The following is a 21,730-nucleotide window of genomic DNA, read 5'->3' on the forward strand; positions in this document are numbered from 1 at the left end:
ATGGTACGCAGACCCTTATTCGGACCCGAACAGGGCCTTACAAATCCAGAAAGCTGTACAGTTGTTGCGGTAAGCGGAGCTAATTGGGCCATCCCCACTTTCTCAGCGAGGGACTGGTTGTTCTGCTTTCTTTCTGGTGCGGTGGCTGAATGGTCCTCTTTGGCCTATTCTCTGTCTCATTTCCCTGAACCAGTTCCTAAAGCTACCTGGGCTCAGGAAACAATCCCTATGCTCCATCATACTATGTGTGGAACCTGGGGACTTTATGGTGTCACTGGATATACAGGACGCGTGCTTACGGGTACTTACAGAGACCTTTCATCAGCATGGACTGAGGTTTGCTGTATCACAGCAACACTTACAATTTTTCGGGCTCTTCGTAGAAACAGAGATAACAAAGGTAAGTTCTTACCACATCTCTTGTTTTGTGGCCCGCCCCCCCCCCCTCTGTTCTGTGGCCCGGCCCTCCCCCCCTCCCCCCCGCCTCTGTTGGTTCTGTGGCCCGGCCCCCCCCCCCCCCCCCCTTCCCCCTCTGTTGGCTCTGTGGCCCGGCCCCACCCCCCCTCCCTGTTGGTTCTGTGGCCCGGCCCCACCCCCCCTCCCTGTTGGTTCTGTGGCCCGGCCCCACCCCCCCTCCCTGTTGGTTCTGTGGCCCGGCCCCAAAATGTTGGTTCTGTGGCCGGCCTACCCCCCCCCCCCCCCCTGTTGGTTCTGTGTCCCGGCAGCCCCCCACCCCCTCTGTTGGTTCTGTGGCCCGGCACCCCCCCCCCCTCTGTTGGTTCTGTGGCCCGGCACCCCCCCCCTCTGTTGGTTCTGTGGCCCGCCCCCCCCCCTGTTGGTTCTGTGGCCCGCCCCCCCCCTCTGTTGGTTCTGTGGCCCGGACCCCCTCCCCCCCCCTGTTGGTTCTGTGGCCCGGCCCCCCTCCCCCCCCCCCCCCCTGTTGGTTCTGTGGCCCGGCCCCCCTCCCCCCCCTCTGTTGGTTCTGGGGCCCGGCCCCCCTCCCCCCCTCTGTTGGTTCTGGGGCCCGGCCCCCCCCTCTGTTGGTTCTGTGGCCCGGCCCCCCTCCCCCCCCCCTGTTGGTTCTGTGGCCCGGCCCCCCTCCCCCCCCCCTGTTGGTTCTGTGGCCCGCCCCTCTGTTGGTTTTGTGCCCCCCCCCCTCTGTTGGTTCTGTGGCCCGGCCCCCCCCCCCTCTGTTGGTTCTGTGGCCCGACACCCCTCCATTGGTTGGTTCTGTGGCCTGCCCCCCTCACCTGCATTTCAGTCTCCAGGGTTGAGTGTATCTGCCTGTTAGGGTGGGTATAGCATCCATGTATAATACCATAGAGATGCATTATTACAATGTTACTTGTGGTAATGGGGCATGATAACCATATTTGATAGTTGGACTGTGGATGCTTCTTGCTGCTGAACCCTCTGAATTTGTTTCATTTGCTCCTAACTTCTGCAGGAAGCGGAAATTGAGAACCGGATTGCAGAGCTGCGTAGAGAGGGTTTTTGGACCCCACGACGACTCTCCAAATTTCCAGAACCTAGTCGGCCAAAAGTACATTGGGACTATCTGTGTGAGGAGATGCAATGGCTCTCTGCAGATTTTGGTCAAGAGCGTCGATGGAAGAGGGGCGTGGCCAGAAAGGTGAGTGATGACACCTGGCGTCTGCCAGTGGAATGGGTGTGTCATGGAACGCAGGTAGCTGTAAGCGTAGGCAGTATCCTGGGCTGGGGCAGTCTTTGTGTTCTGTATTACAATGGTGGCACTGATAACACAGGTCCCTGCCTCGTGCTGTAGGCTTGGATTTGGTAGCTGGTGCTATAGGAAGTTCTCTCTGCAGTAGCCAAGTGTCATTCTTGTGATGCTGCGTCACATGCAAAGAGAGGGACATTAGTGAGTCCTATTCTCACATCAATATAATGGTTTCCTGCATTACTCAGAGCTCTGCCTTCTCACTAGTAATCCTCTGTGTACACTCTGCCTTCTCACTAGTAATCCTCTGTGCACACTCTGCCTTCTCACTAGTAATCCTCTGTGCACACTCTGCCTTCTCACTAGTAATCCTCTGTGTACACTCTGCCTTCTCACTAGTAATCCTCTGTGTACACTCTGCCTTCTCACTAGTAATCCTCTGTGCACACTCTGCCTTCTCACTAGTAATCCTCTGTGCACACTCTGCCTTCTCACTAGTAATCCTCTGTGCACACTCTGCCTTCTCACTAGTAATCCTCTGTGCACACTCTGCCTTCTCACTAGTAATCCTCTGTGCACACTCTGCCTTCTCACTAGTAATCCTCTGTGCACACTCTGCCTTCTCACTAGTAATCCTCTGCCTGTGCACACTCTGCCTTCTCACTAGTAATCCTCTGTGTACACTCTGCCTTCTCACTAGTAATCCTCTGTGTACAGCTCTGCCTCCTCACTAGTAATCCTCTGTGTACAGCTCTGCCTCCTCACTAGTAATCCTCTGTGTACAGCTCTGCCTCCTCACTAGTAATCCTCTGTGCACACACTGCCTTCTCACTAGTAATCCTATGTGCACACTCTGCCTTCTCACTAGTAATCCTCTGTGTACAGCTCTGCCTCCTCACTAGTAATCCTCTGTGTACAGCTCTGCCTCCTCACTAGTAATCCTGTCTGTGCACTCTCTGCCTTCTCACTAGTAAGCCTCCGTCTGTGCACACACTACCTCCTCACTAGTAATCCTCCGTCTGTGCACACTCTGCCTTCTCACTAGTAATCCTCTGTGCACACTCTGCCTCCTCACTAGTAATCCTCTGTGCACACTCTGCCTTCTCACTAGTAATCCTCTGCCTGTGCACACTCTGCCTTCTCACTAGTAATCCTCTGTGTACAGCTCTGCCTCCTCACTAGTAATCCTCTGTGTACAGCTCTGCCTCCTCACTAGTAATCCTCTGTGCACACACTGCCTTCTCACTAGTAATCCTATGTGCACACTCTGCCTTCTCACTAGTAATCCTCTGTGTACAGCTCTGCCTCCTCACTAGTAATCCTCTGTGTACAGCTCTGCCTCCTCACTAGTAATCCTGTCTGTGCACTCTCTGCCTTCTCACTAGTAAGCCTCCGTCTGTGCACACACTACCTCCTCACTAGTAATCCTCCGTCTGTGCACTCTCTGCCTCTTCCCTAGTAATCCTCAATCTCCTCACTAGTACTCTTCAGTCTCCTCACTAGTAATCCTCCGTCTGTGCACAGCTCTGCCTCCTCACTAGTTATCCTCTGTCTGTGCACAGCTCTGCCTCCTCACTAGTTATCCTCTGTCTGTGCACAGCTCTGCCTCCTCACTAGTTATCCTCTGTCTGTGCACAGCTCTGCCTCCTCACTAGTAATCCTCCGTCTGTGCACAGCTCTGTCTCCTCACTAGTAATCCTCTGCCTGTCCGCACTCTGCCTCCTCACTAGTATTCCTCAGTTTGTGTGCACTCTGCCTCCTCACTAGTAATCCTCCGTCTGTGCACACTCTGCCTCCTCACTAGTAATCCTCAATCTCCTCACTAGTAATCTTCAGTCTCCTCACTAGTAATCCTCTGCCTGTGTACACTCTGCCTCAATAGTAATCCTCCGTCTGTGCACACTCTGCCTCCTCACTAGTAAACCCGTGTACAGCTCTGCCTCCTCACTAGTAATCCTCTGTCTGTGCACACTCTGCCTTCTCACTAGTAATCCTCTGTGTACACTCTGCCTCCTCACTAATAATCCTCTGCCTGTGTACACTCTGCCTCCTCACTAATAATCCTCTGCCTGTGCACACTCTGCCTCCTCAATAATAATCCTCTGCCTGTGTACACTCTGCCTCCTCACTAGTAATCCTCTGCCTGTGCACACTCTGCCTCCTCACTAGTAATCCTCTGCCTGTGCACACTCTGCCTCCTCACTAGTAATCCTCTGTCTGTGCACACACTGCCTCCTCACTAGTAATCCTCTGTCTGTGCACACACTGCCTCCTCACTAGTAATCCTCTGTACAGCTCTGCCTCCTCACTAGTAATCCTCTGTCTGTGCGCACATTGCCTCCTCACTAGTAATCCTCTGTCTGTGCGCACACTGCCTCCTCACTAGTAATCCTCTGTACAGCTCTGCCTCCTCACTAGTAATCCTCTGTCTGTGCGCACACTGCCTCCTCACTAGTAATCCTCTGTGTACAGCTCTGCCTCCTCACTAGTAATCCTCTGTGCACACTCTGCCTTCTCACTAGTAATCCTCTGTGCACACTCTGCCTTCTCACTAGTAATCCTCTGTGTACAGCTCTGCCTCCTCACTAGTAATCCTCTGTGTACAGCTCTGCCTTCTCACTAGTAATCCTCCGTCTGTGCACACACTACCTCCTCACTAGTAATCCTCCGTCTGTGCACTCTCTGCCTCCTCCCTAGTAATCCTCAATCTCCTCACTAGTACTCTTCAGTCTCCTCACTAGTAATCCTCCGTCTGTGCACAGCTCTGCCTCCTCACTAGTAATCCTCCGTCTGTGCACAGCTCTGCCTCACTAGTTATCCTCTGTCTGTGCACAGCTCTGCCTCCTCACTAGTTATCCTCTGTCTGTGCACAGCTCTGCCTCCTCACTAGTAATCCTCTGTCTGTGCACAGCTCTGCCTCCTCACTAGTTATCCTCTGTCTGTGCACAGCTCTGCCTCCTCACTAGTTATCCTCTGTCTGTGCACAGCTCTGCCTCCTCACTAGTTATCCTCTGTCTGTGCACAGCTCTGCCTCCTCACTAGTAATCCTCCGTCTGTGCACAGCTCTGTCTCCTCACTAGTAATCCTCTGCCTGTCCGCACTCTGCCTCCTCACTAGTATTCCTCAGTTTGTGTGCACTCTGCCTCCTCACTAGTAATCCTCCGTCTGTGCACACTCTGCCTCCTCACTAGTAATCCTCAATCTCCTCACTAGTAATCTTCAGTCTCCTCACTAGTAATCCTCTGCCTGTGTACACTCTGCCTCAATAGTAATCCTCCGTCTGTGCACACTCTGCCTCCTCACTAGTAAACCCGTGTACAGCTCTGCCTCCTCACTAGTAATCCTCTGTCTGTGCACACTCTGCCTTCTCACTAGTAATCCTCTGTGTACACTCTGCCTCCTCACTAATAATCCTCTGCCTGTGTACACTCTGCCTCCTCACTAATAATCCTCTGCCTGTGCACACTCTGCCTCCTCACTAATAATCCTCTGCCTGTGTACACTCTGCCTCCTCACTAGTAATCCTCTGCCTGTGCACACTCTGCCTCCTCACTAGTAATCCTCTGCCTGTGCACACTCTGCCTCCTCACTAGTAATCCTCTGTCTGTGCACACACTGCCTCCTCACTAGTAATCCTCTGTCTGTGCACACACTGCCTCCTCACTAGTAATCCTCTGTACAGCTCTGCCTCCTCACTAGTAATCCTCTGTCTGTGCGCACACTGCCTCCTCACTAGTAATCCTCTGTGTACAGCTCTGCCTCCTCACTAGTAATCCTCTGCCTGTGCACACTCTGCCTCCTCACTAGTAATCCTCTGCCTGTGCACACTCTGCCTCCTCACTAGTAATCCTCTGTCTGTGCGCACATTGCCTCCTCACTAGTAATCCTCTGTCTGTGCGCACACTGCCTCCTCACTAGTAATCCTCTGTACAGCTCTGCCTCCTCACTAGTAATCCTCTGTCTGTGCGCACACTGCCTCCTCACTAGTAATCCTCTGTGTACAGCTCTGCCTCCTCACTAGTAATCCTCTGTGCACACTCTGCCTTCTCACTAGTAATCCTCTGTGCACACTCTGCCTTCTCACTAGTAATCCTCTGTGTACAGCTCTGCCTCCTCACTAGTAATCCTCTGTGTACAGCTCTGCCTTCTCACTAGTAATCCTCCGTCTGTGCACACACTACCTCCTCACTAGTAATCCTCCGTCTGTGCACTCTCTGCCTCCTCCCTAGTAATCCTCAATCTCCTCACTAGTACTCTTCAGTCTCCTCACTAGTAATCCTCCGTCTGTGCACAGCTCTGCCTCCTCACTAGTAATCCTCCGTCTGTGCACAGCTCTGCCTCCTCACTAGTTATCCTCTGTCTGTGCACAGCTCTGCCTCCTCACTAGTTATCCTCTGTCTGTGCACAGCTCTGCCTCCTCACTAGTAATCCTCTGTCTGTGCACAGCTCTGCCTCCTCACTAGTAATCCTCCGTCTGTGCACAGCTCTGCCTCCTCACTAGTAATCCTCTGTGTACAGCTCTGTCTCCTCACTAGTAATCCTCTGCCTGTCCGCACTCTGCCTCCTCACTAGTATTCCTCAGTCTGTGCACACTCTGCCTCCTCACTAGTAATCCTCAATCTCCTCACTAGTAATCTTCAGTCTCCTCACTAGTAATCCTCTGCCTGTGTACACTCTGCCTCAATAGTAATCCTCCGTCTGTGTACACTCTGCCTCCTCACTAGTAAACCCGTGTACAGCTCTGCCTCCTCACTAGTAATCCTCTGTCTGTGCACACTCTGCCTTCTCACTAGTAATCCTCTGTGTACACTCTGCCTCCTCACTAATAATCCTCTGTCTGTGCACAGCTCTGCCTCCTCCCTAGTAATCCTCAATCTCCTCCCTAGTACTCTTCAGTCTCCTCACTAGTAATCCTCCGTCTGTGTACAGCTCTGCCTCCTCACTAGTAATCCTCTGTTCTGTGCTGCGGAGCCTGCTCGTTACTAGTAGAGTGCTCTGCAATGTTTGCTATTTGCGCTGCCTCTTTGTCTGTGCTGCGGAGCCTGGTAGTTACTAGTAGAGTGCTCTGCAATGTTTTCTGTTTCAGTGGCTCCTTTGGCGCTGCAGAGCCTGGTAGTTACTAGTAGAGTGCTCTGCAATGTTTGCTATTTGCGCTGCCTCTTTGTCTGTGCTGCGGAGCCTGGTAGTTACTAGTAGAGTGCTCTGCAATGTTTGCTGTTTCAGCGGCTCCTTTGGCGCTGCAGAGCCTGGTAGTTACTAGTAGAGTGCTCTGCAATGTTTGCTATTTGCGCTGCCTCTTTGTCTGTGCTGCGGAGCCTGGTAGTTACTAGTAGAGTGCTCTGCAATGTTTGCTGTTTGCGCTGCCTCTTTCTCTGTGCTGCGGAGCCTGGTAGTTACTAGTAGAGTGCTCTGCAATGTTTGCTATTTGCACTGCCTCTTTGTCTGTGCTGCAGAGCCTGGTAGTTACTAGTAGAGTGCTCTGCAATGTTTGCTGTTTCAGCGGCTTCTTTGTATGGTGCTGCAGAGCCTGGTAGTTACTAGTAGAGTGCTCTGCAATGTTTGCTATTTGCGCTGCCTCTTTGTATGGTGCTGCGGAGCCTGGTAGTTACTAGTAGAGTGCTCTGCAATGTTTGCTATTTGCGCTGCCTCTTTCTCTGTGCTGCGGAGCCTGGTAGTTACTAGTAGAGTGCTCTGCAATGTTTGCTATTTGTGCTGCCTCTTTGTCTGTGCTGCAGAGCCTGGTAGTTACTAGTAGAGTGCTCTGCAATGTTTGCTGTTTCAGCGGCTCCTTTGTATGGTGCTGCAGAGCCTGGTAGTTACTAGTAGAGTGCTCTGCAATGTTTGCTATTTGCGCTGCCTCTTTGTATGGTGCTGCGGAGCCTGGTAGTTACTAGTAGAGTGCTCTGCAATGTTTGCTATTTGCGCTGCCTCTTTCTCTGTGCTGCGGAGCCTGGTAGTTACTAGTAGAGTGCTCTGCAATGTTTGCTATTTGCGCTGCCTCTTTGTCTGTGCTGCAGAGCCTGGTAGTTACTAGTAGAGTGCTCTGCAATGTTTGCTGTTTCAGCGGCTCCTTTGTATGGTGCTGCAGAGCCTGGTAGTTACTAGTAGAGTGCTCTGCAATGTTTGCTATTTGCGCTGCCTCTTTGTATGGTGCTGCGGAGCCTGGTAGTTACTAGTAGAGTGCTCTGCAATGTTTGCTATTTGCGCTGCCTCTTTCTCTGTGCTGCGGAGCCTGGTAGTTACTAGTAGAGTGCTCTGCAATGTTTGCTATTTGTGCTGCCTCTTTGTCTGTGCTGCAGAGCCTGGTAGTTACTAGTAGAGTGCTCTGCAATGTTTGCTGTTTCAGCGGCTCCTTTGTATGGTGCTGCAGAGCCTGGTAGTTACTAGTAGAGTGCTCTGCAATGTTTGCTATTTGCGCTGCCTCTTTGTATGGTGCTGCAGAGCCTGGTAGTTACTAGTAGAGTGCTCTGCAATGTTTGGTGTTGGCTATGAAGTGATGTCTCTGTTCTGCAGGTTGTGAGAATGGTTGTCCGTCACCACGAGGAGCTGAAGCAGAAGGAGGAGAGAGCCAGGCGAGAGGAACAGGCCAAGCTGAGGCGCATTGCTACCTCTATTGCTAAGGAAGTGCGGCAGTTCTGGAGTAATGTAGAGAAGGTGAGAGATTACCCAGCTTCCCCTTTCTTACTGTCCTCCCTCATGTTTTCCTGCTCCCTACACTCCACATTGGAACTGGGTAATGAGCACAGCGAGCACCTTGTACACCTTAATGGCGAGAGCGCTGCTGCCAGATAACAAGAGATATGGTAAGAACTTACCTTTGTTATCTCTGTTTCTACGAAGTCCATAGGGTCCACAGGGTTGACCTTGGGGTATAGCTGGATCTGGATCCACGGGCACCATGCATTTAAAGCTTTGCTGCTCCCAGGATGCACTTGGGTACGTCCTCCTCTATACCCCGCCCCCGACCACAGGCACCTCAGTTGGTAAGCAGCCAAGGCCGGAGGAGGAGACTAAACAGAGAGAAGGAAGACTGGAACACACAAGAAACCATACTCACAGAAATGGGAGACGGAAAACCGGTGACCAGCCACACAGCCCATTTGAAGCCAGGTGCGTCAGGGCGGGCGCCCTGTGGACCCTATGGACTTCGTAGAAAAAGAGATAACAAAGGTAAGTTCTTACCATATCTCTTGTTTTCTACTTCAGGGTCCATAGGGGGTCCACAAGGTTGACCTTGGGGATGTCCCAAAGCAGTTCAACTAAGGGCGGGGACGCTCCTGTGCTGAAAGGAGAATCCTGCGCCCGAAGGATGCATCCTGAGAGGCAAAGGTGTCAAATGCATAAAACCTCAAAAACGTCTGAATGGAAGACCAAGTGGCTGTCTTGCACAGCTGAACAGCGGAGGCACCACATCTAGCAGCCCAAGAAGGACCCACAGACTGAGTGGAATGAGCCTTAACAGAGGCTGGAACAGGTAAACCTTCCTGTATATAAGCCTCACGAATAACAGAACAAAGCCAACGGGCTAAGGTTTGTTTGTTGGCAGGCCAACTCCTCTCATGAAAACCAAAGAGGACAAACAACGAATCGGACCTTCTAACAGAATCAGTCCGATCAACATAAATTCTGAGAGCACGGACAACGTCCAACGAAGCCTCACCAGCTGTAAGATCAGGAGACTGAAAAGCTGGCACCACAAGTTCCTGATTGATGTGGAACTTAGACACAACTTTAGGTAAAAACTCAGGACGAGTGCGAAGCACTGCTCTGTCCTGGTGAAAAATTAAGAAGGGTGGACTACAGGAAAGTGCCCCCAACTCGGATACCCTCCTGGCCGAAGCAATTGCCAGGAGAAACACAGTCTTAAGTGTTAACCACTTGAGGTCACCGACTCAAGAGGTTCAAAAGGAGGTCCCTGCAGGACCCGAAGAACCACCGCCAAGTCCCACGGAGCCACTGGAGGGACAAAGGGAGGCTGGTTTCTAAGAACACCCTGTAAAAAGGTGTGAACGTCAGGCAGTGTAGTGATTCTACGTTGGAACCACACAGACAGAGCCGATACATGAACCTTCAGGGAAGCAAGACGTAAGCCCAGGTCAAGACCTGACTGTAGAAATGCCAAAATCCTAGAAACCCTGAACTCCTGAGGATCAAAGTTTCTGGACTCACACCACTGAAAGTAAGTGTGCCACACTCTGTGGTAAATCCGTTCAGCATGGTACCGATGACGGAGCTTGAAAAGCCCCGGGACCTTAAGACGGCTGTCTCAAGAGCCACGCCGTCAAAGACAGCCGACCCAGATCTGGGTAAAGGCAAGGCCCCTGAGACAGCAGGTCCCGACGCTGAGGCAGAAGGAACGGGGCATCGACGGACAAGCTCTTGAGATCGGAGTACCAAGGACGTCTGGGCCACGATGGGGCCACCAGCAGAAACGTGCCCTCATCCTGTTTGATTTTTCTTAGTACCCGAGGCAGCAGGGAGATCGGAGGGAACAGGTACGCTAGGTGAAATGTCCATTTCAAATGTCCATTTCACCGACAGCGCGTCCACCAGGCTTGCGCCTGCGTCCCTTATCCTTGAGCCGTACACGGGTAACTTGTAATTGTGACGGGAGGCCATCAGGTCCAACTCCGGCAGTCCCCATTTGTCCACGAGAAGTTGAAACACCCCTGGGTGAAGCGACCCTCCCCGGGATGCACGTCGTGACGGCTGTGGAATTCCGCCTCCCAATTGAGGACTCCCGGGATGAAGATTGCCGAGATTGCTGGAAGGTGGCGCTCCGTCCAAGCCAGGATCTGAGACACCTCCGACATCGCAGCTCGACTGCGAGTTCCTCCCTGGTGATTGATGTACGCCACCGTGGTGACGTTGTCGGATTGCACCTGAACTGCCCTTCCGTGAAGAGCGGTGCCTGACAGCAGAGCCCTGTACACGGCCCGCAGTTCCAGCACGTTTATGGGAAGAACTGCTTCCTCCGCAGACCAACGGCCCTGAAGAGACAACGAGCCGGTCGCTGCCCCCCAACCCCGGAGACTGGCATCTGTTGTGAGCAGAACCCAGTCCGGGATCCAAAAGGGGCGACCCTCGATGAGATGAGCTGGCTGAAGCCACCAAGCTACAGACTGGCGCACTTCTGAGGACAAGACCAGTGTCTGGGATCGGATCCGGTGAGGTAACCCGTTCCTTTCTGATAGAATCTGCCCCTGCAGGGGCCTGGAATGGAACTGGGCGAATTCCACCATGTTGAATGCCGACACCATGGACCCTAGGACTCTCATGGCCGAGTGTACCGACACCCTGGCACTGCTCAGGCAACTGTGTTTCCGCAGTTGTAGGGAAGATACATTTTCTGGAGTCAGGAAAATCCTTTGCTGACGAGAATCCAGAAGGGCTCCCAAATGAACCATCCGTTGTGATGGGATCAGAGATGACTTCTTCCAATTTATCAACCACCCGTGTGCCTGAAAACAAGCAATGGTCAGGTGGAGATGTCGAAGAAGTACCTCCAGGGAGCTCGCCAGCAGAAGATCGTCCAGATACGGCAGCAGCCGTATACCCTGGCCCCGAAGGTGGGCGGCCATAATTGCCATTACCTTGGTGAGCACCCTCGGAGCCGTGGAAAGGCCAAAAGGCAACGCCCGAAACTGGTAGTGATGTTGCAGGATAGCAAACCTCAGATACCGCTGCTATGGGCACGTGAAGATAGGCGTCCTGGATATCCAGGGAGACCATGTAATCCCCGGGTTCTATCGGCAGAATGATGGAACGTAACGTTTCAATCCTGAACTTGGGAACTCTGAGGTATTTGTTCAGAGACTTCAAATTCAGTATAGGGCGATGAGAACCATTGGGCTTCTGTACCAGAAACAGAGTAGAATAGTATCCCGTCCCACGTTGAGACTGCGGAACTGGAACAATGACCCCTGCTTGTAGCAAGGATTGTATAGCCACCTGAATCTGGGAAGCTTTGGTCTTGTCCAGAGAAGGACTCGTGCAAAAAAAAACTGGTGGGGCGGCCTGACCCGAAAAGACGGGGCGTACCCCTGAGAGACTACTTCTCGAACCCAGGCATCCGTGGTGGTATTGTGCCAACACTGGGCGAATTGGAGAAGTCGGCCTCCCACTCTGAGGTCCCCCAGAGGGAGGCCCGTCCCATCAGGCCGCAGGTTTATCCTCCTGCTTGGAAGAAGGGCGCCGAGCACACCAGGCTTGCTTCTTGGGTTTAGAGGCAGTCTTACTCGCCGACTGCCTCGGGAAGGACTGACCTTTTGCCTTACCCTGAACCCAAAAGGAACGAAAGGCCGAGCTCCGGACCTTGGCAGGCGTTGCCGCTGAAGGGAGGAAAGCTGACTTGAATTTAGCCAGAGTATCCACTATTTTGTCCAAGTCCGGACCAAATAGCAATTCTTCATTGAAAGGTAAGGCCTCCAGGCCCTTCTTTGAATTGGAGTCCGCTCTCCAGGACCTCAGCCATAAGGATCGGCGGGCAGACACTGCTGCAGCCGATACTCGAGAGCAGACTAGCATCCAAAGAGGCTTCTCCAATGTAGGAAGCAGCGTCCCTCATCTGTCCTAACAACGCCCTCTGGACATCTGCAGCGTCGTCCGGAAAGGTATCCTCCAATGCGTTGGCCCACCCCTCAATGGCCTTGGCCACCCAGGAGATGGCCATGGACGGTCGGGCCACTGCCCCTGAGAGGGAGGAAATGGACTTTAAGCAAGTGTCAACTTTCCTGTCCGTGGGATCCTTCAGCGAGGATATAGACGGTAATGGCAAAGTAACGCTCCTTATTAAACGGGTGACGTGAGAATCCACCACCGGTGGAGTTTCCCATTTTTTACAATGTGCCTCAGGAAAGGGGTAATTAAAAGCCAACCGCTTCTGAGGAAGGAATCTCTTACTGGGCGCCTGCCAAGCTACCGCCATATGATCCGTCAACTGATCAGACAGGGGAAACACAGCAGAAGCCACCTTAGTTTTTTTGAAACTAGGAAACTTCGACTTAGGAGCTGGTGCCTCATCCTCTATTAGGAGAATGGCTCGCACCGCCCTAACCAGCGCTCGCACATTAATGGACGACTTGGTATCCACTTCCTGGACCGATGTGTCCGAGTCAGTGTCATCATGAACCCCCCCATCATCTGAGGACACCTCGGAGTCCGATACCTGTGCCGCTTGCGCCATTAGAGTGCGTTTTGACGCGCCTAGAAGGCATTTCATTCTGCAACATTGACTGAAAAGCCGAAGACGCGGCCGCCAAATTTTGTACAGAGTTGGAGAGCACATCCACCCAGGGTGGAGGGCCTGGAAGGGCACCACAGACTGCTGCGTCACAGGGGAAGCCTGTATATACATAGGCAACACCGCATAAGGACCAACAGACTGAGACCCGGGGGGGGGGGGGGCTACGCAATAATTGCGGGACACCCGGGGAATGGGGGACGGTCGGCTGGGGCAACACCCTAGTAGGAACCGCAGTCGGGACCGACAGACGGTCCACAATAGACACCAGCACCTGAGAAAACATCGCCCATGGTGGTTCCTGCGTCATAGGAGGTTTTGATGGGCCAAGAACCACCTGGCACCGACTACACAGGCCATCCTGTGACAAATCCTCCCTATCCACTCCTGCAGAACAGCGTCCACAGGAGACCAACACCGGAGCCACGGAGTGCTCAATCTCCTCGTCCGACATGACAAAATATATTATATAAATAAATATTTCTGGCAACAGAGCCGAATCAAGCGCACTCACCAGTGTGCTGAACAACAGCCCACAAAATTGTACTGTGTAGCACACAACAGTGACGGACCTCACAAATACGTGATTCATATAAGTGAGGTCAGTAGAAACACCCTTCCCCCGCACACCTGTTGGGCTTGTAGGAGAAGGAAAGGGATAGGTATAAGCTGACAGTAAGTAGAAATTAGCACAGACAGGCAGCACTAGCAAAAGTCACATACCATGCAGGAAGATATACTCACTGCACCTTTCCACTACAATCACCCTCCCAGATTCAGTGTCTGGGAGGGCTATAGTGCTGTGTACACTGTCCTAGCAGGGGAGAGGTACACAGGGGACGCTGCCCAGATTCAGTGTCTGGGAGGGCTATAGTGCTGTGTACACTGTCCTGAACAGGGGAGAGGTACACAGGTGGACCGGTCCGCGTGCTCCCTGAGAGTATCTGCGCTGCCACAAGAAAATGGCCCCCAGAGACCTCAGAGGAGGAGTGGCCGAGGAATCTGCAGCTCAGCGACGCCAGACTATGTGCTGAAAGGCGCGCTGAGCTGAGGGAAGGAGCCGCTAAACAGGGAAGGTTGCCGGCTTCCCGCTTGCCATGTGAAATCCCTGGTGGTCTAGTGGTCTCACGGGGTATACCTCCGCAGAGGGGGAGCCCGCCACCACCGCTAGCAGCCTCTGGTCTGTCCCGTAGAACCGAAGGCAAAGGACTGTATTCCTAGTAAGACCCGCGAGCCGCCGCTAATCGGCGACTCGCGGCTTACCTTCTCCCCGGCGTCTCCGGCTGCAGTCCAGGGAGGTCCCCAGAGTCCGGCTAGTACGGACTCTGGCTTCCCGCCGCGATACTGGCGTCGCGGCGCCAGCGGGGAGTAAGAGCGGCAGCGTGGGCTTCTGTATAGAAAAACCTAACAGGCTCTTATTCTTTTTTTTTTTTCAAAAAAAAGCTTTTGGTGGCTGCTCCTGCAGCCCCACTGCGCAGGGTGACCTGACTCCAGCCCGGCACCAACTCAAACTGAGGTGCCTGTGGCTCGGGGGTGGGGTATAGAGGAGGATGGACCCAAGTGCATCCTGGGAGCAGCAGCAAAAGCTTTAACTGCGTGGTGCCCGTGGATCCAGATCAGCTATACCCCGAGGTCAACCCTGTGGACCCCCGATGGACCCTGAAGTAGAAATAGACGTCTTAGAAAAGCTGTCTGTGTGTTGGTAACTGGCCTTGGTGCTATGTCAGTCTGTAATCTTATGTAATACAATAGCTGTAGTAGCCATCTAGACATCCTGTCCGCTAGACTGCCCAGGGACTGGTCCACCATCCAAACTGTGGCTAATGGTTATACCTCCTTGCTACAGCACCATTTAGGATTCAGTATTGGTGCCATGTTTATCCCTGTCTGTCCCCGAGGGTGGGGGAATGGCTAGATGCAGGGAGTTGTGACAATGGCACCTCTGGAGTCTAAATGAAGTCCCAGCCAGCCACAGGCCACACTGGAGCCCCGGAGGGCATTTGTAGCAGCAGCTAGGACCTGGTGTCCTGGCTCAGGGCCACTCTCCCCCAGGAAGCCCACTTTGACCAGATTAGAGAAGCCAGTATCCAGGGTACGTGGAGTTCAGAAAGTCCATCTGCAGTAACTGTGTGCTAAGTGTGTGACAGTCCAAAAATTATTTAGGGGAGGCAAACCAACTGCCAGCGGGTCCTGGACAGCGATATTTTGCAGCGTTTGGGGTGGCAGTTGGTGAGGTTTTCCTATTTGAATTTTGGACTGCTCTGCAGCCTTCACCCCTGGAAGCGCCACTGTCTGTCACACTCTTAGCACAAAGTCACTGCTGAGGGACTTTCTGAACTCCCTGTGTGTGTCAGATGTGGAACAAAATTAACCAAAGGCCGCACAGAAGCTTCGACCACCTTTCCTGGTGAGACTGCAGACTCCTCGCAGGACGAGGGAGAGCTCATAGACCCTGACTGGGAGGATGCGTCCGACTGGGAGGATGCGTCCAGCTGGGACAACGATGCACCTACCAGTTTTGGTGTCCGCGAACTAATGGAAGCTGTTTGCCTGACCCTCAGCCTTCAGGAACCTGAAGTTTCTGAATCCAGTTTTTCTTTATTTGAATGAAAGAAAAAGCAGTTGTCTACCTTTACTGCCTTTCTTATTTATCGGATATATTAAGAGGTTTGGCCGCATCTGCATAAGAGAGTTCGGGTTCCTCAAATTCCGATTTTCCTATCCCTTTGTGGTTGAGGACACCACGGCTTGGGAGGTCCAACCCCGGGTAAATGCTCCAATAGCCAGACTAGCCAGGTCCACGGTTATTCGGCAATCAATAAAGCCGATAGGAAAAGTGAGTCCTTGTTGAAGTCTGTCTTCATTTACTGGTGTTTCCCTTCATCCCATTTTGGCCATTGCCTGGGTCAACAAGACAATTAGCATCTGGTTTTCCTTTTGAACTCCTTATTTTGGTGGATCAGGTCTGTGAAGCTTCTATTTATATTGATGATGCCTCGCTGGACGCGGCTTCTTTACTGACGCGTGTGTCTTCTTTAGGCAGTAGCAGCCAGGAGATCTATTTGGCTTAGATCGTGGGACGCTTATCCAGAATCCAAGGGTATCTTGGAAGCGGCTCCCTTTGAAGGGGACTTTCTCTTTGGTTTGGAGCTACACAAGCTACAGGTGGTAAAACTCCTTACCTTCTGGTCTCTACTCCTAGGGCTAAACCTTCCAGGTTTTGCTCCTTTGGCTTCGCTGGAAGGGACAAATCTCAGACCTTTGAAGGCGATCCAAGTTACTACCGCAGGATAACCTTCAGAGGACGTGGTTCGTCCCACCTGCTCAGGTTCCAGGATTTATGGCTTTTGTCCGCTCCAGACCTCTGGATTTGCGGTATTTTGGAGAGCGTATACATCCTTGACCTGGTAGGTCCCTTGCCCATGAGATTTATGGCCAAGGGACCTGTCCTAACGTATAGCTCTGCTGTCAGCTGTTCCTTCTCTTTTAAAGTACAGAGTTATTGTTCCAGTTCCCTCTCACCAAGAACGCCATGGGTTTTTACTCGCACCTCTTCCTTAAGACAGCATAGTCACCATCTTTTTCTGGCAAATTTCAAGATGGAGTCTCTGTTCTCAGTTATCAGCACAATAGAGGGTGCAGAAATGTTAGCGTCTATATAAAGGACAATTACCTTCACATTCCTATCTGGAAGGGCTACGCTTTGCTGTAGGATAACTCCATTTCCACTTTCAGGCCCTACTATTCGTTCTGTACACTGCTTCCAGGGTGTTCATGAATGTCATGGCTCACATGGTTTCCTTGTTGAGGTAGAAAGGAATCACCGTCATTCCTTATTTAGACAAGTTTCTAATAAAGACCACTTCACAGGTCATGCTCCTACTCCATTTCCAGATTGTGGAGAGGTTTTGTAAAATTCACGGTGCTCTTTTCCAGGTTTTATGCCCTGACTCCTGCGTCTTTGGACCCATAGCTCTTCCTTGTGACTCTTAGTACACGTCTGTCGCTTCGGTGGTGACTTTATACCCCTAATCTGTCTAAGGGGTCCTCAGTTTGGGACACTGATGCCAGTCTGACGGGCTGAGGCACAGTTACTGTGGACCTCGGATTCCAGGGTCTCTGGTCCGAGAGAGAATTCACTCTCCCCATCAACATCTTGAAGTTGAGAGCATTCCGGAATGCACTGGTCCGGGGCTCAACCAGTCTTGCAAGGCAGAATTGTTCGGATTCAATCAGACAATGAACATACTGTAGCTTATATCAACAAGCAAGGGAAGACATGCAGTCATGAAGCCATGTTGGAGGTGTCTCGCATCCTTCTTTGGGCAGAAAGTTTTGTCCCTGCCATTCACTTTCAAGGCGGACTTCCTCAGTCACCACACTGTCTATCCCAGGAAGTGGGAACTTCAATACTAAGTGTTTTAACTGATCACAGAGCGCTGGGGGATACCAGACATTGACCCTGTGGCCTCCAGCTTAAACAAAAAGCTTCCAGTGTATGAGGCTCTTTGAAGAGGCCCCTGAGCAGTTCTTGATGGCGCCTTGGTCCTTTCAGCTGGGATATTTGTTTCCACCAAAATCCGGGCATGCCAGGGTTTTTCAAAGGGTTCGGTGAGAAGGTCTTCCTGTGATCTTTGCTGCTCCAGAACTGGACGTTTTGCCCTTGGTACAACCTCCCTCGGGGCATGACGGTAGACGTTCCTTACTGTCTACCTCTCCGAGACTACCTCGTTCATCAGCTGGTCACATTTACGTTGATCATCGTACCTGGAAACTTTACATATCTTGCTGACTTCTTTTCGCCCACCGAGGCTCTTAGCCTTTCTTCAGGACGGGTCAACTAAGGACCTTTGCCTTTCTTTGCTTAAAGGGCAGGTGTCAGCCTTATCTGTTCTGTTCCAAAGAAGTTTGGCCCTCCTTCCAAAGGTCTAGACCTTTTTGCAAGGGCCACTTAGTTTTCAGCCTCCATATCAGTCTCCTATCCCACCGTGGGACTTTAACTTGGTCTTGGAGGCTCTTCAGAGACCTCCCTTCGAGCCTCTGAACACGGTGTAGTTGCAATATTTCACCTAATAAGTGGTTTTACTTCTGGCCAATGCTTCAGCTCGGAACGTTTCCGAGTTAGCTGCTTTAACCAGTAAGGCACCCTTCGTGATTTCCCATCCTGATTGAGTGGTCTTTCGAACTTAACCTTCTTATCTTCCTTTCCGGGAGCAGCCTCCTCTTCGTACTCTTCATCCTTATAGTAGTTTGACGGAGTTCTTGTTCTTCAAATTTACATTGACCATACACCTCCCTTTAGACATACGAATTCCCTCTTTGTTCTCACCAATGCCCCCAAATGGGTGGCATTAAAAAATTCCATTGCTTGGTGGCTTACGTCTGCCATATGCCAGACTCGCTTTACTCATGCCGTTGGGAAGTCTTGGGTGGTTCATCATGGAGTTTTCTTGGATCAGTAGTGTATTCCATTCATTCTTAGGCATTCCTCCGCACCTGTTCATTCTTAGGCATTCCTCCGCACCTGTTCATTCTTAGGCATTCCTCTGCACCTGTTCATTCTTAGGCATTCCTCTGCACCCGTTCATTCTTAGGCATTCCTCTGCACCCGTTCATTCTTAGGCATTCCTGTGCACCCGTTCATTCCTAGGCATTCCTCTGCACCCGTTCATTCTTAGGCATTCCTCCGCACCTGTTCATTCTTAGGCATTCTTATGCATTCCTCCGCACCTATTTATTCTTATGCATTCCTCCGCACCTGTTTATTCTTATGCATTTCTCCGCACCTGTTAATTCTTATGCATTCCTCCGCACCTGTTAATTCTTATGCATTCCTCCGCACCTGTTAATTCTTATGCATTCCTCCGCACCTGTTAATTCTTAGGCCTTCCTCTGCTCCCGTTCATTCTTAGGCCTTCCTCTGCTCCCGTTCATTCTTAGGCCTTCCTCTGCTCCCGTTCATTCTTAGGCCTTCCTCTGCTCCCGTTCATTCTTAGGCCTTCCTCTGCTCCCGTTCATCCTTAGGCCTTCCTCTGCTCCCGTTCATTCTTAGGCCTTCCTCTGCTCCCGTTCATTCTTAGGCCTTCCTCTGCTCCCGTTCATTCTTAGGCCTTCCTCTGCTCCCGTTCATTCTTAGGCCTTCCTCTGCTCCCGTTCATTCTTAGGCCTTCCTCTGCTCCCGTTCATTCTTAGGCCTTCCTCTGCTCCCGTTCATTCTTAGGCCTTCCTCTGCTCCCGTTCATTCTTAGGCCTTCCTCTTCTCCCGTTCATTCTTAGGCCTTCCTCTGCTCCCGTTCATTCTTAGGCCTTCCTCTTCTCCCGTTCATTCTTACGCCTTCCTCTTCTCCCGTTCATTCTTAGGCCTTCCTCTGCACCCGTTCATCCTTAGGCATTCCTCTGCTCCCGTTCATCCTTAGGCCAGCCCGTTCAGGAATGCCATGTCTCTGGTTGTCTCTGTTCCTCTGTTATCTGGGCCATCATCAGGAAGGTAAAGGGGAGAGGAGCAGGCACTCCTTTTCTGCCTCTTAGGAGAAGTGTAACCTAACCCCATCCTGTGCCCACCTATCTTCTGTAGAATAGTATTTCACGGTATGTGCGAGAACCTAGTATTCAGTAGTGGGGTTGTGTCTGTGTGGCACAGAATATAGTCTAGGTAGGAGAACGTGTGGTTTAAACTTAAATTAATTTAATATTAGAAGTAGTAAAAAGATGTATGAATAAAAATGCTTTAGGAGAAATATGGCAAGGATTGAGGAGATAAATCTCGGTCTATAGAATCATACTGACTCACCCTTAGGATATAAGATACAAGCTAAGCAGTAACAGCAACAATATATTCATTCAAATCGGAACATAGTCATTGGCAACAAGATTTATAGTGCGAGTGTCTTACTACTAGCCAGCTGCACCTCATAGGTGTATAGATATTGCTGATCAGCATTATAAAAGTGTTCAGAAATCAGCATGCAAATAACTTCTGACAAGTAGACCCTTCTGGATATGAATAAAGTCTGGGGGACCTCAGCGCCGGACAGCTTCTTCCGGGTATCGCTCTGCAAGGTTTGGGGTTCTTATATTGTGTGAAATGGCTGCTATATGCATTTTTCTGTAACGGTAAAAAAAAAGATAGAAATTCATTTTTTTGGCCAAATGCTCTAGGTAATGCTCTAGGTCAGGGGTCTTCAAACTTGGCCCTCCAGCTGCTGTGGAACTACACATCCCAGCATGCACTGCCACCTTTTTGATATAACAGCATGCTAAAACCATGTGCAGTGCATGCTGGGATGTGTAATTCCACAGCATCTGGAGGGCCAAGTTTGAGGACCCCTGCTCGAGGTAAACTTCAAAGCACTTTAAAAAAAAAAAAAAAAAATGAAAAATACACCTGCTGCAATGCAATGTTTCACACAGCCTCCCCCCAACCACACAGCCTCCCCCCAACCACACAGCCTCCCAAAATACCTAACCGCTACTTTCAATCCATTTTACTGCACTTTTTACTTTTCACCCTAAAAATGACAGGTTATTTGCTCAAATAAACTAATGAAAAAAATATTTTTGCCTAATTAGTCATTAAGGGGGTTGTCCCGAGGGTTCTGCACCATTTCCCGACATTTTAGACCAAAAATGGGGATTTTGCACAACTTTCCACCTACTCTGAGATGGTGAAAACGAATTTGCGATAATTGCTATGGAAGACTGCGGCTAATTGGATAGCACGATAACCATTTTTGAAGAAAAGTTTACACTGGTTATGGCGGCCAATTGGATACCCCCTAAGGGTTATTCAGTATCATTCTATAGACCCAGATTCTCTTGTGAATCCTTCTGTCCTTGCCATATTTCTCTTAAAGCATTTTTATTAATTTATCTTTTTACTATTTTTAATATTAAATTAATTAACCACACGTTCTCCTATACTATATTCGGCGCCACACAGACACAACTCCACTACAGAATACTGTTATCTATGGTGGAACTGAGAGGCCATTTACTTTCAGACTCTCACTAGTTATTACATCATAGTAGCGGCCTCCACAGTAGCACACTACACCATCCACAAATATGTGCGAGAACCTGCGGCTGGTATCCCATATAGAGCTACTTGTCCTCTCTATTTTTGGTTTTATGTAGTGTAAGTCATAGCTTTTAGGTGGTCCCGTTTATTCCCTGTCTTGGTCTTTCACGTGGTCCAGTTTTAGCATTCCCTGTCTTGTTCTTTCAGGTGGTCCCGTTTAAGCATTCCCTGTCTTGGTCTTTCAGGTGGTCCCTTTTAAGCATTCCCTGTCTTGGTCTTTCAGGTGGTCCCTTTTAAGCATTCCCTGTCTTGGTCTTTCAGGTGGTCCCGTTTAAACATTTCCTGTCTTGGTCTCTCAGGTGATCCCGTTTAAGCATTCCCTCTCTTGGTCTCTCAGGTGGTCCAGTTTAAGCATTCCCTCTCTTGGTCTTTCAGGTGGTCCAGTTCAAGCAGCAGTCTCGGCTGGAAGAGAAGCGGAAGAAAGCGCTGGACCTGCAGCTGGATTTTATAGTCGGTCAGACAGAGAAGTATTCTGACCTCCTCAGCCAGAGCCTTAGTGAAGCCATACCTGTGAGCAAGACCAGTTCTTCCTACGTTGGTTCTTCTCAAGGGGGTTCTTTGAGGACCAGTCCTACTTCATCTGTTTGTCACAAAGGTGAGAGTGAGTGAGTGTTTGGGCTTGTGCTGGGAAGTGCCTTACGTCCCCTCTCAGTAACTGTACAGAGATGGCAGGAAGCCTTAAAGCCGTGGGCTCATAACTGTTTTACTAGAGGAAAGGCTTAGCTGTGCC

The 21,730-nt window shown here is 51.0% G+C and overlaps 1 protein-coding gene across 2 annotated transcripts in view; it reads left to right on the top strand.

Moving 5' to 3' along the window:
• Positions 1-21,730, top strand: part of SRCAP (Snf2 related CREBBP activator protein) — a 261,121-nt gene that overhangs the window by 72,935 nt on the left and 166,456 nt on the right. For both annotated transcript variants that reach the window (XM_088462894.1, XM_088462895.1), the window contains exons 4-6: positions 1,448-1,633; positions 8,195-8,335; positions 21,376-21,595. In XM_088462894.1, the coding sequence (XP_088319020.1) occupies positions 1,448-1,633; positions 8,195-8,335; positions 21,376-21,595 (547 nt within the window). The remainder of the gene's footprint in view (positions 1-1,447; positions 1,634-8,194; positions 8,336-21,375; positions 21,596-21,730) is intronic.

This window comes from Taudactylus pleione, unplaced genomic scaffold, assembly GCF_031769625.1.
Source record: "Taudactylus pleione unplaced genomic scaffold, aTauple2 ptg001287l, whole genome shotgun sequence".
Classification (NCBI taxonomy): Eukaryota; Metazoa; Chordata; class Amphibia; order Anura; family Myobatrachidae; genus Taudactylus; species Taudactylus pleione.